Source organism: Gymnodraco acuticeps, unplaced genomic scaffold, assembly GCF_902827175.1.
Source record: "Gymnodraco acuticeps unplaced genomic scaffold, fGymAcu1.1, whole genome shotgun sequence".
Classification (NCBI taxonomy): Eukaryota; Metazoa; Chordata; class Actinopteri; order Perciformes; family Bathydraconidae; genus Gymnodraco; species Gymnodraco acuticeps.
In genome coordinates, this window is record NW_022989953.1 from 1,737,792 (window position 1) to 1,755,212 (window position 17,421).

The 17,421-nt window shown below is 40.6% G+C and overlaps 1 protein-coding gene across 1 annotated transcript in view; it reads left to right on the forward strand.

Annotated features, from left to right (window-relative positions):
- Positions 1–17,421, forward strand: part of cdh13 (cadherin 13, H-cadherin (heart)) — a 467,262-nt gene that overhangs the window by 244,962 nt on the left and 204,879 nt on the right. The window contains exon 7 of the mRNA XM_034210651.1: positions 5,983–6,127. Within this exon, the coding sequence (XP_034066542.1) occupies positions 5,983–6,127 (145 nt within the window). The remainder of the gene's footprint in view (positions 1–5,982; positions 6,128–17,421) is intronic.

Consider the following 17,421-nt stretch of genomic DNA (forward strand, 5'->3'; position numbering starts at 1 on the left):
CTTACATGCCCACATTTATACTGAAAAAAACATTATCATACACCCTTTTATGTCTGTCAGACCAAATCATATGCACACATTCTGTAAGGTCTTCCATTATGCAGTGATCTCCAAGAAGAGAGCATGCATAGGTAAGGATACATGACATAACCACCATTAGCCAGTTAGGAAGATTCTTCATACACAAGTACAAAAGGAACATACAGAGCTGGTATCTACAGTAAAAGCATTGCAAAGATAAGAGTATGGTGAGAAAAATATATTGCACTTTTCAAACTTCTTTTTGATATAATCCCATTGTTGAAATTAGACTCAGTCTTTCACATTAAGCCTGCAGGGTAAGACAAATGTTCTCTTTGAAAAGATTATGGTTTTGAGACAAAGAATAAAAGTTTATGATGGCCCCCATCATCATTTACATATACTTTGGGCTAGATTTCTGTCTTGCTTCCCTGAGTTTTTGGCTCAGTTACATGAAAACTGAGCTACTGTGAGTAATAGAATATTAAATATATGGTTAGTGAAATGTAATGCGGGAAGGAAGCAGAGAAAGAGAAAGCAATATCTCAATCCCTATTCCCCATCAATTATGTACTGTTAAATTCATTTATAATATACTATTCTTGAATTTAGCAATGAAATCATGTTTGGATTTCATTATTATGTTATGATGGAAAACAATTAGATATATAGTGTATATGTGAAAATGTCCAAAACCTTATATTAATAAGAGGAATTAGTGTTGTGAAGAGGGATAATTCATTAGACGCCCTTGGTTCCAACAGCAAACATTCATTTCCTACAAGAACAATAATAGGTGACTCACAGTCTTAACGTCTCCATGTACAGAAGGTGATTCATATTCCAATCAATCAATCAATCAGTTAACCTTTTTTGTCCCCAGTATTGCAATTGGTTATGCAGCAATGAGATGCATGAAAATCATAGAACATATAAACAACACTTAGAACAAACAAACAAAACAATAAATACAAAATCAGATCTGTACGTTAACAAATAAAACATGATAAGGCAAACTTAATACATTTACTCCTAGAGTTTAAGAGGCCGATGGCAGAGGGGGAATTTACTCAAACGTGCACCTTTTAGAATCCTAATGTTACAATCAGCAGCTTCAGTCATTTCACTTTCTCCTTCTGTATAACTTTTCAATACATGTTTCAACTGCAGTGCTTAATTGTTCTTCCATACTAAAATTATGAATCATTTTGAGAGGTAAAAAGCTACTGTAACTTTAAAGTACAAACAAATTACAGATCACAGTCACACGGCTGCATATCACAGCTGCTAAGCTGAAGGATGTCTTGTGTCGGCGTGATGGTGATTGTTGTCTCTTTTAGTCACTTATTAGCAACATCCTTTTTATTGCACATACTGTAGAAGCATCGGACATTCAGAAGTGGGGTATTTACTGACTAATTTTATGTTGGAGAACAAAACATGAACATATCTTAGGCTTGTGTTACCCACCACACTTTATTTTCAGTCTTCTTACACACGTTCAAAACATGTTTACCTGTAGATGAGGTAACAGGAGGTAAATGCTAATCTATTTCCGGGTTTTGGTACTCGTTTCTGCACCACTCGGTTCGCTAAATCTTAGATTGGCACCTTTTACACTTTATTCATAACTAAGGCTTCCGAGGCTTGTACGTACAGTAATATTATTTACAGCCATCTACCACGTGATTGTGGGGGGTCCCATGTTTTGAATAACCTTTAGGATCATTCATCAAAAAAGTACATTCAAAGTGTGATTATTATTATGTCTGAGAACTTCCTGTACTGTAAATGTCTAACAACCATGTGTAATTAATTTGTCTATCTGCAAGTTGCCCCTACCTTTCCCTTGTGTGTCACATTGATTCCATCAACAGAAGACAACTTCATTTACTCTGAATACTAATATCTTTGAGCACAGTGAATTATTCCACAGTTTCATTGTGATTGCAATGCTTACTCCAGTTAGAACATGTGGAATCAGGAAATAAGATATTGCATGTCATGTGTAGCTCGAAGAAAATCATGCAAATCAAAAGCTGTTGTTTGAAAAATCACACCCTTTATTTGCAAAGAGACCATGTGTGTTTGATGATATATTCCCTCTGTCTGCCAAACAGGTTATTGCTGTGTTGTTGGTGTGATCCGCAAATTCAAATGATCTGACGCCAGGCACCACATAGCTAATGTTCTCAGCACAGCTCAGACATACAGTGCTGCGTAGAAAAAGCTTAACCGCGTGCATGTACTAATGTGTGTGTGAGTGAGTGAAGTCATGCGTTGGTTGCTTGTTGGCACAGGACTGTAGTTCCTTTGCCATGCAGATCCCTGTACGCTTGTTCCAGCCTTATACCTCTCAGTGTGAGTGTGTGTGTCTGATCAGTGGATAGGATGAAGATACATGTTGTGCTGGGATCACTATTAGTTGAGAGTCAGCACTTCTGCGAGATGGAGACAGAGGGGGAAATGGTCCATCACATGAATAGACTCCCCTGGTATATTCTCAAGGCAAAGAGAGAGCAGAGGATGAGATGATATATGAAACCATTAGGCTCCTAACATCTAAAACACTTAGTTCAGCTGCATGTGTGCCATTACTGCCATTACGCTATATGCTCCATGGTGACGGACAGATAGGAGGACAAAGGAACAGGAAGGGTGAGATAGAGGGAGAGGAGCAGGATGACCCATGTGATAGAGAGGTTAGGTGATGTCATGCATTACTGATAGGAAGAGGAAAGGCTGGTAATACGATGCTACGGATAAAAGAGAAGCCTCTCACTGTCTCTCCTCCTCTGATGGATCTCTCCAGCCCTGCTCCAGCGCTAATAAAGGAAGTGAAGGGATCTCTTTAGCCGCAGATTAAGATTGGAATGAAGGTAATGTCATTACATATGGTATCTTTATAGGATACTGATCGCTGACTTCATAGGGTGCATAGCCTCCTCTGCAGATACGTTTTTCAGTAACATACATGCTTGGATTACATCCACACGTGATCCTGATATTATGGCAATCAGCAGTGGAATCACACAGGCTATAATCACATGTTGTTTGCATACTGTGTGGGTGTGTTCATTTTAACAATGTGTAGCCTCCATTAATTAGTTGTACCCAAATATGCGAGATATGGAGCCAAAAAAAATCAATCTTCATTATTTCTGAGGATAATAATATGTATAATTAAAGAGGCCCTATTATGCTTTTTTGGGTTTACCTTCCCTGTAGTGTGTTATATGGGTTTTTGTGGATGTAAATGGTCTCTGAAGGCTAACATCCCAAAGTTCACAATTGAGGGAGTTTCTCTCCAATATACTCCCCCCCCCTGTCTGAAACGCCTCAAATGGTCTCCTTTGTTTACTTCCCCGACATAGTGACATCACTAAGTTACACTCGCTATTATAGCACTCCAATCCATTGTATGTAACAGGTTAAGGGGAGGGACATGTTAAGGTTGACCAATCATAACAGAGTTGGCTGGCTAACCAATCAGAGCAGACTCAGCTCAGGGGAAACTTAATGTGTTTGTTCAATGTGGAAATCTGATTATATTTTTTATTACAGATAGCAAATTAGTTTTGAATATGTTGGGGCATTTTTATCATTTTTTAACACCATTTTGTTTTTACATCTGACCATTTACTAGCCATATACAAGTTGACCTTGTCAAAAGAAAAATAAGTACAAGAGAGATGTTTGTGTTGTTCTTGAAACTGTTTATTTTTCTCTGCTTCCTGGCCATTTTTGAGCTTGAAAATTGGAGTTACTAACATTGTAAATAACAACTGAGCAGCATTGCAGTTGGTTAGAGTCAGGTGGTCCAGAGTTTGTTTGTATGGCTATATACTTGTAGCATCTGTTCATCATTTAGGCGCTGACTAAACAGGACAGGGTCATTCTGGAATACATTTAGTAATGCCAAATTGATATTGTGCACATTTTGCACTGTACTCTGTCAAGCTGGCATGGTCCCCTAGGTGAACGAGGAGTATGACTAGCAAAACTGCAGAGTAGGGGGAAGCTGAAATCATAAATATGTGATGTGGGCCGATGGAGTGTTCCTCGATGGAGGAGCAGACGAGGTGAAAGAGGCAGAGAGGATGAGGAGAAGGAGGAGGTTTTATATGTTTAAGTGCCTGCAAATGAATCTAGAGAGTCATACATATATGCAAGGACACGAATCTAAGAGGGAAGTGATAATTAGCAGAGAGAATTAACAAACCAAATGCAGTGAAATGGTTCTTAGATGATCACAAATGCACACACATTTCAAATGTTAAGTTACTACTACAGTAAATGCTCAGACACTTATGTTACGCCCAGGTCTAGGGGAACCTAGGCGTAGCACAAAAGTTGCACTCACCCCACTCTTCTCACTCCCAAGAATATGGACACTGAGACAGTGAATGCCGTTGGTAATTTTAAGCCTCGTTTTTAACAAGGAGGCGAGACAACCCATATAAACAAACAAGTCTTGGCACACATAACTCTTGCCTAACGAATAATAAAATAGACGTACAGGCTTCTTACCTACCCCGACGTCAAAACAGGAGAAAACGAGAATTAAACAAAATAAAAGGGTTTTGCACTCCTGGGCGATCAAAGCGTGTCTTACAAGACAGGTTAAATTAGTTGATCTTTCTAAGATTTCAAAATATACAAAAGGACCGGTATACAGAATTACACACACAGCACAACAGGTCAGATATATCAACACGCACAGAGTTGGGAGTAGGAGAAGTCGAGTCAGAGAGAGGGCAGAGGGACTGCATGGCTGCAGCTTAAATGCTCCCCTCTTCTTCAGGTGGACCAATCAGCCTGTTGAAGGTATCTAATCAGATAACGGGCACCACCTGCTTGCTCACTCACACACTCACAGGTGGAGGGAAACATATATGCACACAAATGACATAACAACCCAGGGTCGTAACACTTATAGAACCAATGATTTCCTTATTGTAGTCCAGGGAAATTACCCACCACTGGCAACTTTTGGCGCATTTCCACTGCAGCGGGTAGCTCGCTTTAAGTGTGCCGAGCCGTGCGGGGCCCGTTTTTGGTTGCGTTTCCACTTGGCCTAGTTTTGGCCCGGGGCTACTTTTTCACCTTTTTTCTGGCCCGACTAAATCGTGGTTCTAGGGCCAGGAACAACCAGACTGAGTCGGGCTGAGTATGCTAAACTAGAGAGAGAATCGCTGGCAAGGGGGCTACAACTACAACAAGATGAACATATTTGACTGTGATTTAATTGTAATACACGTTTCTAAATGATGCCAAAGTAACAACATACTGATACCGGTTAGTAAAAACCATGAATTAATGCTTTGACAAGTCTGCAGACAGACGGCAGGCGAAAAACCCTTTTAAAATGCGTGTTTTCTAAATGGAGCTTGGCTAAGCTAACGTTATGCTCCGACCGTCCACACTCACAACAACGGCCTATACAGACATAAATAAACCAGCGACTGTATTCGCCATGACACAGGCAGTCTGTGGTTTGTACTTGTTTAACTTTTGTCTAGTTTCTGAACAGATATGAGGAGCTGTGAGCTCTGAGTGCTAAGAGCTAACGGCTGTGTTGTTTTTCTGGGGCTCTCATTGAAGATGACGTCACGGCTCCGCCTACACTGCGTTACTATAGTAACTGCCCCAGTTCCTAAACTGTAATGGAAGCGCAGCATTAAAGTGAGGCCTAACCAAACCGAGCGAGGCCTGCGGTGGAAACGCGCCAAAAGATACAATAACAACAGTTGATCTGTTGCTATCATGCATTTGTGTCAGTGATGTTTACCTTTTGACCTGTGGTTGTAATTTTGTTAGAAGACAGGTGGGAAGTTTTTGTAGCAGAATTACAGATTTTAAACTATTCGCCTATCATTTTGTGATTACGGTTAATAAGAATTACCCATTGACACCTTCTTCAATGCAGAAATAAACTCTTTCATCTTTTTTTCCATACAGCTGGAAGTTTCTACCACAGACTTCGCCGGAAACCTTGTTGAGGGACCGGCCCTACTACTGATCACCGTCATCGACCAAAATGACAACCGGCCCATCTTCAAAGAGACACGCTACACAGGAGAGGTGCTCGAGGGATCCCCTACAGGTAGGTCATTGTTATATTGAAGGACTCTAGAGTAAACTCGGCTTTTATTGATAGTAGCACAGCAATCACACACACACACACACACACACACACACACACACACACACACACACACACACACACACACACACACACACACACACACACACACACACACACACACACACACACACACACACACACACACACCCACACACACACACACACCACAACACACACACACACACACACACACACGATTGCTACTCTTGAGATGTCTCTGATCTGAGACAAGGAATGGTTGTCACTTGTGTCAACATTTTTGTCTGGGTGTTTTCTATGTGTTATTGTGCTGCCAGAGTACATGTCTTGATAATATAAATAGAAATAAATACCTCCATATCAAACCTTATACATCCACTTTTTCACCTTTCCCTTATGTGCTGCCCCGACAACTTGAAATATGTTACCACTGTGGAGTAAATTACAAAAGAAAATTAAGTTTACAATGTTTGGCATTGCATTTTAGGCTATTTTACACACACACTTATCTTCTTCAATGTAATTTGACCTAAACTTAATACAATGAGGCAGAGGGCATTCTTGAATCTGACTCAAGTTTATATAAGTTATACAGTGTGGAATGGCAGTGTGATTGCAGATTGAACTTTCAGCCTTCAGCCAGGCATCCTCAGCAGGTGTGTGATTTTACTACTAACCCTAACCATTGCTGCAGTTCAATCCTGGAGGTCTTATTGCTTTGGTCAACAATTGATCATTAATTCCTTTTGTTTCAAATCTACTCATACATTGTGCCGATGTGGCTACAGAGTAAGGTTGTGTTTGACTTAATTGCAGGGGATCAAAATACATATAGAAAAAAGTTGTAAAAACTGCCAAAACTCACTACAGAAATCCATCTTAATAAGCTGTTATCTAGAAAATGGCGTGCCAGGACATACTTTTTTCTGGTCGTTTCCATACCTCACCTAATTTAAATTAGATTTCTCAATAAATTCATGCTTGAATCCAATTATTTTACTGTACTGATGAAGTAAATAGCACAACTTTACAACAATTAACAACCGATTTGACCAATGTAGCACATTTTATATATATCCACTACTTCTTCTCCTTCTCTTCTTTCCACTCGTGTCCCCCTACTGACCTACTGTAATTATGATTCATGTCCTGCCGTCTCCCATTGACCTTTTTTTCCTGTCCTGTCCCAGTCATGTGATGAACAGTGAAATTGACTCTCATTCCACTGGATTCTGGAAAAATGTCAGCCATTTGCTTCAAACAGCTTAAAGAGATTATATATGGTATTTTAAGCATTGGAAATAAATGCACCGCTTAGACCAGGGATGGGCAAATGGCGGCCCCCACCTCCTCTTTTTGCGGCCCTCAGATTAATTTATAAACAACTTAATTAATACAAAAAATATATATATTTTAAATTGTTTTACTTGTAGTACTGATACCGTCCACTAGACTCATAGTTGCGTCGCGAGCTGCGTACATGATTTCAAATACCGCGAAATAATCTGTGACGCATTTGTGTGTATTGTGTTTGTTTCCCGGGGAAACCCTCACAAGAAACACCGGCTGTTGTTATGCCTGCTGTGACGTTAAATTTCCTCTGTTTAATAACCTGTTCAATACAAACATGCCACTTGTAAAAATGAAATAACATTTCTGTGAACTGATATTTATTTAGTGAGTTTATTAGAGAATGTTCCCATTTTTTGGGGATGTTCCCTTTGATTGTACAATATCAATGAAGATGTCAGACTTAGTATATTTGTTAATAATTAAATACAACACATGGAATTTTTGTGTGCGTGTGTTCCAAGTGAATCTGCGGCCCCCTGGTGGCCAGTACATCAATTATGTGGCCCCCACCACCATCAAAGTTGCCCATCCCTGGTTTAGACGGTTGAGAGTTTTTGACAGTTATCTGTTCGGGATGATCAATATGTAGAATCAGATTTTAAATTCATGGATTTTTACAATAATAATTATACTCCTGCCGACACTATCGCGCCTTAGAGAAATATTTTCACCTCTGGCTTCTACTATAAATCTTAACGTTCTCTTAGATGCCTTTGTCACTTTGTCCCCAGTAGCTGCTTTTCTTGGCTCTCTGAGCTGTTGCCACTGCTATCACTGTTGCTATCACGGTGACGGTTGTGGCTGGAATATAAATAAATGCCCTCTGAATGTAACCAGTTTCTATTTTTGGAACATTCATTGCTAAACTATTGCTACCTTTAAACAACCTGATTGTGTGTGGGGGCCAGTGTTGGGCAAGTTACTTCCAAAATGTAATATATTACATATTACTTATTACTGTCTTTTGAAAGTAATAAGTTACATTACAATATTACTGTATCTGAAATGTAATGAGTTACACTACTTTTTAGTACTTTTTAGTTACTTTCACCAAAATAACCGCAAAAGAATGGCTAGGTATTTTAAATGCTAAAATGTAGTTTAGTGCAGTGCATACATCCAGTGAAGGGCAATGTGGTATAGCATAACAATTGTGTAGGCCATTAAGGCTATAACAACTTTTATTACACAGCTTAGTTGAATACTCGATTCTTTGTTAATACAGTAGTACATACCACTGTCAAGGACTATAATGAAGGTTGCTAAGGACGATCAAGAAAGAGAAAGGAAAAGAGGTTAAAAGATGGAACACTGGACATCAGATAAATCACCAGAAGAAGGCAGCCTGTAAACAATAACAGGACACGGAATGGGCTCTGTAGTTTGTTTAGTATATGGCCATGTACAGGCCCGGTTCCAGAACAAAATGACTCAGGGTGCCTCTGAGGTTACAGGAGGCGCAGCAGTAGTAGGTTTACATGAGCAATAGTGGCCGGCAACAGCAATGAAAAATAGCATTGATGGTCCCCAATGAACAGATTATGGCATTTGTTATGTTTTGAAACCAAGCAAGTGAGAACATTTCAAGTGAGTTAAAAGTGCAATCCTGAAATATTTCATATAGTCCAAAGTGGACTATGGCAAAGAAAAGCACAAAAGCTTAAAAACTGTACTGATAAAACAAATGAGAACATATTGTAAATCAAGGCAAATATGATTTGAACCAGCTCATGGTTTGAAATGGCAAACATTGAAAAGCAAAAGTATTATTAAAACCATGTCATACGATGACTACATCATCACCTTGGTCCCATCATATACTCTGGGAAGAATCATATAAGTACATCAGGTTTCATAGAGCCAAACATTTCAAGTGCTACTCAACTGGCTTTAGATAAGCCAGCCCTTTATTAGTATATAAGTGCTTTGTTAATAGTTATATCGCTCGAAGTGGAGTCGAAAGAGATGAGTTTTCAGTCTGCGCCGGAAGGTGTGTAAGCTATCTGCTGTCCTGATGTCAATGGGGAGCTCATTCCACCATTTTGGAGCCAGGATAGCAAACCCACGTGTTTTTGCTGATGGGAACTTGGGTCCCCTTCGCAGCGAGGGTGCAGCGAGCCGTTTGGTTGATGCAGAGCGGAGTGCACGTGCTGGGGTGTACGGTTTAACCATGTCCTGGATGTAGGAAGGGCCAGATCCATTCGCAGCATGGTACGCAAGTACCATTGTCTTGAAGTGGATTCTAGCAGTTATCGGAAGCCAGTGAAGGGAGCGGAGGAGCGGAGTGGTGTGGGAGAATTTAGGAAGGTTGAAGACCAGGCGAGCAGCTGCATTCTGGATGAGCTGCAGAGGTCGGATGGCACATGCAGGTAGACCAGCCAGGAGGGAGTTACAGTAGTCTAGGCGTGAGATGACGAGAGCCTGGACCAGAACCTGCGTCGCTTTCTGGGTCAGAAGATGGAAAATAGTTTTTTGGGATTGGAATAGGAAGATTGGATCTTATCTTGAAAGAAAGTGCTTTTTGCCTGAGAGATCGAAGCAGAGAAAGAGGAGAGGAGAGCCTGATAGGTTAGGAGGTCGTCACGGTGTTTGGATTTCCACCATTTCCGCTCTGCTGCCCGAAGGACGGTTCTATTAGCACGCAGTGCATCATTTAGCCAGGGAGCAGGAGGGGACTGACGAGCCTGCCGAGATGTGAGAGGACAGAGCGAGTCCAGAGAGGATGAGAGAGTAGAGAGAGTAGAGAGGAGAGTTTCTGCAGCAGAGTTTGGAGGTAGGAGTTGGAACGAGTCAGAGGAAGGGAGGGCTGAGAGCACCGATGAGGCAAAGGTAGAGGGGAGAGGGAACGAAGGTTACGGCGGACAGGTGCAGGATGGGAAGAGATTAGTTTGTTATGTTTGGAAAGGGGTAGAGAGAATGAAATGAAGAAGTGATCGGATGTGTGGAGCGGGTTTACAGTGAGGTTAGAAGTAGTGCAGTTCCTTGAGAATATGAGATCAAGGACATTGCCAGCTTTATGAGTTGGTGGGGACGGAGACAGTGAGAAAGCAAAGGCGGTTAACAGAGATGTTAGTTCGTCTATCTTCCCCGTCTGGAGGTTGAAGTCTCCGAGAAGTACAGCGGGAGGACCAGTTTCAGGGATGTGTGAGAGGAGATGATCTAATTCCTCCAAGAAGCCCCCCAAGGCGCCTGGTGGACGGTAGAGAACAACAATGGTTAATTGTATAGGATGGGTTACTGTGACGGCATGGAATTCAAAGGTGGAAGGAGTGAAGTTAGGTAGCTTGAAGAGGGAAAAGCTCTATTTGGGAGAGACCAGTGCCACCTCCTCTGCCAGTGGGTCTAGGTGTATGGGAGAAGGAATATGCAGTGGAGAGAGCTGCTGGGGTGGATGTGTTGGATGGAGTAATCCAGGTCTCAGTGAGAGCAAGGAAATCCAGAGACTGCAGGGAGGCGTAGCCAGAGATGACGTCAGCCTGAGGAACAGCTGACTGGCAATTCCACAGGCCACCAGAAACTAGATGTTGGATCTCAGTGGAGCATGTGGGATAAACGAGAGCAGGCCGGTTATATCGATTACGAGATACACGGGGCCAGTGATAATTGCGAGAAGACACATAAACAGGAATGGAGAAAATACACATGATTATAGCATGAGGGGCTAAACAACCAAAGAAAATAAAACACCAGCGATACTTAGCTCAATCAGAGTAGGATTTGCCTCCCTCGTGACTCCTGCAGGACTCTAATGTCTTTGCCTGTCTGACGCTGGAGCTAACGCTCTAGGAAAGTGCTACCTAAAATGGACACCTGATTGCTGAGTTCTCACAGCTGTGGGGCAACGTCCCTTTAATTAGTTAACTCTCTGCAGCTGGTGGCCCTCAAAAGGAAATCTAGACTGGCTTCCTCCTGATTTGTTATTGTCTTTTAAGTCAATTACATTAAACCCTAAGTTATAAAGTTATGAGTTTAACCCTTAATACAGTTACACCTACTCAATAAAGCTCTTAGTATTCCACAAATGTTTAAATCAAAGTTAACCCTAGCAGTCAGTTAGTTCACTTTTAAGGTTTCAGTCAAATGACTTGTTCCCAAGTTTCTGCCTGACAGATACTGTAGCGGTTTTGAGATTTAAAATCACAATTCCAGTCAGATCAACTACAGAGCATTGATACAGAGTACACACACTGAAACAGAGAAGTCTAAAAACAGAATGATACTCACACAATTCTAGAAGTCTCCAGTAGCTTTCCTGTCAAAATCGAGCTTTACTCTGTTTGCTCCTGCTGTTCAACCTTGAACTGTATTCTACCGATTCAATACAAAGAGCCCCTTGGGTCCACCTGTCAAGTGTCTTAAGGGCAAACATGTTGTAGCACACAGATTGTTTGGAGAAATCCATTTGTGGAACCAGTCAGATGGTTATAGTGAAGAGTTAGAGTGAAATAAAAAGATATGCACTGCCAATTCTATGATGGTTGTCACTTTGTTTGTTCTCACATCATTAGCACAAAAAGCCAACAGACAAAAACCTTAATCACCAACAGAGCTTCCTAGATAAGAGGGATCAGTCAACATGCAGCCAGAACAAATACACAAACACACACACTCACACACAGCTTCCCATGAAGACATTTTGAGCAGTTGTCAACTCGCTGAACTTGTGTTATGAATTGCTAATTCGGACATTGCTTATGTGATAGTACACATTGGGTAAGCAACAGCATGTGGACCATGATAATAGACCTACAAACTTGCACAGTATAATCTTGTTAGAATAATTTAGTCAAACTAAAAGGGAATTTTGAAACCAGGATTAAATCATGGATTACAAAAAAAACAAGTGATTTATTCCATGCTTACATATATGATTTTAATGATTCAAAAGTGTCTGAGTATTTTCACTTTATTTTGTTTATTATTGTTGTATTGTTTTAAGTGTCGGACCCCAGGAAGAGTAGCTTTTGTCAAGAGCAAAAGCTAATGGATCCTTAATAAACATAAACTTTAAGTTGTCTACATTTTGGCTCCCGTGCACACTCACATACAGTACATGCTGACATGGAAAAAGAGCAAATTAGAAAACTGACATATCCCAGCAGTAAAGACAAATATAATATTGGATTGGCCAGACCTCTCAAAACACCTGAATCATCACAGTTTTTAACACTGACTCTGTTTTCTACACAAGTTATCTCTGACTTCTGCAAGCTCAGCGCCAATATATATTTTGAAAAACAAATTTTACATTACTGGGTTGGATCTGATAGCATCGGCCAGAGACCTATTTGCTTGACGTGATAGAATTGAATTTGGTTTTATTAGAATTGTTTGTTGCAGTGTTCTTTATTTTTGATATATCTCAAAGCTAGTACATTATTTTATAAGCCTAAGCATCCTGTGAGCTGCTATTTCCTGAGTGGATCATAGCCTGGTTCAAGTTTTATTTTATTTTCAGTATGTTTTGATCTGACAGCTTCTCTGTACTTTAGTTGCCATGGATGCTAGATCTGGTTGAGCTCGGATATAAGATGACGGATGAAGATCTGTGTTTATCGCATATGTCAGCAAAACTGTGCAATAGCCAACATGTCAGTTCAGCCTCAATGATATGTCCTTGTATACAATATATTTGACAAGCATCTAAATAGTATTTAGCAACCTGTCCGTTCCTCATAAGTTTACTGGTCAGTAGAAAAGGGATGTTCTCTCTGCCTCGTGAGTGTACACAACATTCTCTCTCTTTAGCTTTGTTTTGAAAGAAATATATTTATTTTAATGCTAAATGCTCTAGTAATGTTCACTATCTAGTTGCCAACATTGGTGCTTGATATATAGCCTAAACATAGTTTTTAGAGTTTTTGCAAAAAAGGAACAGCTGTCTTTTTTGCGTGCATATGACAGTTTGAATGCTGTGAGAGTGAATCAGACATTGAAGTTGTAGCTTAAACTTCCTATAAAGCTCCAATAATTTCCACTACAAATAAGAATTCATAATAGTATGATATATTCTAAAATCAGCATAGATTATACTGTTTAGTTGTATAAGATTCGTTTTAGCAATCCATAAAGACGAGGCCAAGGTAAGCATAAATGTGTATATATCTTTGAGCAAGGTCTCAAACATATAAACACATTTCTCAACTTGGCTTTGTTTCAAATCACAAAAGGAAGTGCAGTGCATAATCAGAGGCATGGTATGTGAGGAGGAGCCATGTGAGCAAGTCCCAAAGGAGAAAGGGCTCCTACAAGGGTTTCACATGCAAGCACTCCTCTTCCACTGTCCTCCCAGGAAAGACAATTATAAATATCACATTCTTATAAATCCTTTTATTGGGAAAATGTTGCAGTCTTGCAGCTCATGTACAGTAGCAGGCTGTGAATATCATCATATCAAAGGTCTAAGAGGTATTGAGTTTTGCCAAATGTAATTGTTAATCTTTGAACCTTCGACTTGCCTTTCACCACAACGATCATTATAATTCTTATCTCTTTGCCCGCTAACTGTGTTTCTCACTTTAAAAAATATTAACGACACATCATGGAGATACATGTTTTAACAGAGTTTTTTTTTTAACTATACAAAATATTTCTTTGTTTGGCATCATTTTGTGCCAGAAAATGGTTCAACTATTAGCACCAATGCCTTCTTCTAAAAAGCTCTACAGGCCACTTAAGAATGCATACATGTAAATGCAATGAAAGTGTGTGTGTGTGTGTGTGTGTGTGTGTGTGTGTGTGTGTGTGTGTGTGTGTGTGTGTGTGTGTGGGTGTGTGTGGGTGTGTGTGTGTGTGTGTGTGTGTGTGTGTGTGTGTGTGTGTGTGTGTGTGTGTGTGTGTGTGTGTGTGTGTGTGTGTTGTGTGTGTGTGTGTGTGTGTGTGTGTGTGTGTGTGTGTGTGTGTGTGTGTGTGTGTGTGTGTGTATGAAGCATTTGGGCAGCAGGTGAAGCTGTAAAGAAGAACGTCACAGTGCTCTGACATTTCTGTGCAAACTGATAACAAAGGCAGCCAAAGCCTGGATCTTTTTTTTCTGTTTACTCCTTCACTCGTCCTTTACTCTTCTTTTCTTTTCTATCTTTCTTTTTTTTTCTTCTTCATGCCCTGCATTCCCTTGGGCAGGGGCGGACTGGCCATCTGTAGAATCTGGAGAACCACAGAACGGCCGGTCGTCAAGGGCCGTTGACGGCCGGCCGGCCCTTTAAAAAAAAAAAATTCTTTAACGTCATAATTTAAGTTGCGCTGACGGCCGACAGAGGGCGACAGCGGCCGCTAATGCAGTTGTGTGGTTCTTATCTGTCAAATAATCACACACGAAGAAGAAAAAAGACCGGCCAAGCAAACATCCTAACTAATATTTGTTTTGTTTAATTATATCCAAGTTTTATAAGGAAAGAGAAGATAGTGGTGTTCTATATTTCTTCTCACTAAATAAACTCCCTTAATTGACCTAAACCAAATATATGTTAGTCTGTCTCAATAGCCGCTTTCACACCAAGTACTTTGCCGTACTTAGTTCCCAGCACTTAGTTCCCAAAGAGCCGATCACGTTCACCGCGGAATAAGTCCCTGAGTGAAGATTACGCAAATGAAGCCGCTGACGTCACTTCTTCTTCTGCTTTGGGTTTACTGGCAGGCCGCAAACAACTTCACGGCGTATACTGCCACCCGAAGTCCCCGGCCGGAAGTCCCCGGAGTTGGGGACTGGCTACTCCCAGCAGCTTCTACTGAAACCTTCCGAGTAAATCGCCATAACGCAGACACCTCCTCATCACTCCACCGCTCCCATGTTTTATTTTGTGTTGCCATAAGTTAGTCTCTCTCCATTGGTGCGCTGGGCTAATGCTAATGCTAATAATGCTAATGCCAGCAAATACAATGGCGGCTTCACAAAACTTTTCAGAGTTTTACAGGGCGTGGTTTGCAATTCGCCCAGCCAATGAGAAATTTGAACTTTTTTCTCCGAAGGAAAGTACCACCTCTCTAGCAGACACTAAAAAGGGGGTAAAAGTTCTCATGAACTAAATTCTCTTTTTGGTGTGAATGCAAAATCCCAGGAACTATCAGAACTAAACGGGAAAAGTACGGGGAAAAGTACTCGGGTGTGAAAGCGCCTATTGTCACAAATACATTATACAATTACACCTTTATTTAAATCCCCTCAACAGTTGGGCATTGTTCATTTTCTTAAATGTTACTCGCACAGGGTAACAATAACACATTTATTTAGGTAATTATTTAGGGAATTTTAACATCATTTCTGGTAAATGGACACATTTGAAATCATAGGCTGTAACATAAGAGGCATTTTAACTTTAAGTGAATCTCTACTTCATTTTCAATTATGTTTAGCTGATAAGTCCATCAATCTCCTTGTTCATATGAAAATCAGTGGCCAGTTTGGTAGGAAAACAGAAATAATACCACTTGAAAATGTTTAAGGTAAAATCTATCGGTATCTGCTTTAATAAGAAGAAAAACGTATTCAGCCAACATTGGTATACACCTATTTTCAGAGGGCACTGAATGTATCCCTCCAGTTGTTAAGAAAGTCACTGGGGAGTCACAGTGGAACATTAGTATAACAGTAACATAATTGAGAGTCATGCATATTGTCAATGATTCGCACAGAGAACATCGTTTGATCAACATTTTAGGGGTGGAATGGTACGCTGCTGGAAAATAACTGTTAAGACTGTCATGTTTCTGGTAATTTATGTTTATCTTCCCTCTGCCAACACCATGCAGACAAGTTAAACCTAGCATCTAGGCGATATATCTTATATAATTGGACATGATGGGGTATAAATGAAGATATTCCTCATAGCTTAGTCTCTGTTTGTGTTCCAGACTAATTTGTGTTTGTATCAGAGGTAATTAAGGCCCAAATTCCTGCTGTGAAGGGGAGAGAGACAAATATCTGGTCTGCTGTTCTGCTCTGCTCTCTGCTCTCAAATACACACGCACAAACACACACACAAACACGCGCACAAACACACACACACAAACACACCCATGCACACACACCCACCCACACACAGTCAAACACACACACACACACACACACACACACACATACACACACACACACACACACACACACACACACACACACACACACACACACACACACACACACACACACACACACACAAATAGAGAGGCTAGATACATAAAGCTTATGGCAGGGGAAACAAGGATATACCTTTTATCACGCTGCATGGCATTTTTAATATAGTTCAGTCAGACAACTCACATGTTCTTAATATGTTTATTATAAGCAGCATATATTTGAGTGTGGCGTCTAGGCTCGGGCCTCATCACCCCACAGATTTACATAGAACATTGAGTGATGATTAGATACTGTAACTATCCCCCGAGCCTACAGGTGGAAGCTGGGGTGGTGGTGGGGCAGGCAATCAGCACGTGAATGCATAAGCAATGTGACAGAGCCGCAGCATTAGCGAGGCAGAGGCAGGCAGATCTGGCAGCTTAAATAGAGTGCCATGTTAAGGAGATTATGTTTGGTTGGTTGTAAGAGAAGGTGTCACGTGTTAATGTATCATTGGTGCTCGCGTTGACTGCCTGAACTAGCTCGCAGGCTTCGCCCCATTTCATTTTCTCAAATCTGACTTTTTTACAGCAGACATTTTGACTTACAATAAAAAGCACACATTTATTTGTAGTATTAGTAATAGCTCTGATACAAAACCAGATAGCACCAAACGTTGAAGAAAATATTAATAGTGGCTAAACGGTGGTACTACAACGTATGTGTCAGTTCGTAACATTAGTGCGCCCAAATGTACTTTTTCCTATTGACTTAAATTGGGATATAGAGACGTCTGTAAATCAGCGGATCATTGTTTTCATTTTAAATCAACTAGCCAGTACGAACACTTTTATAGCCTTATTTGAATCAT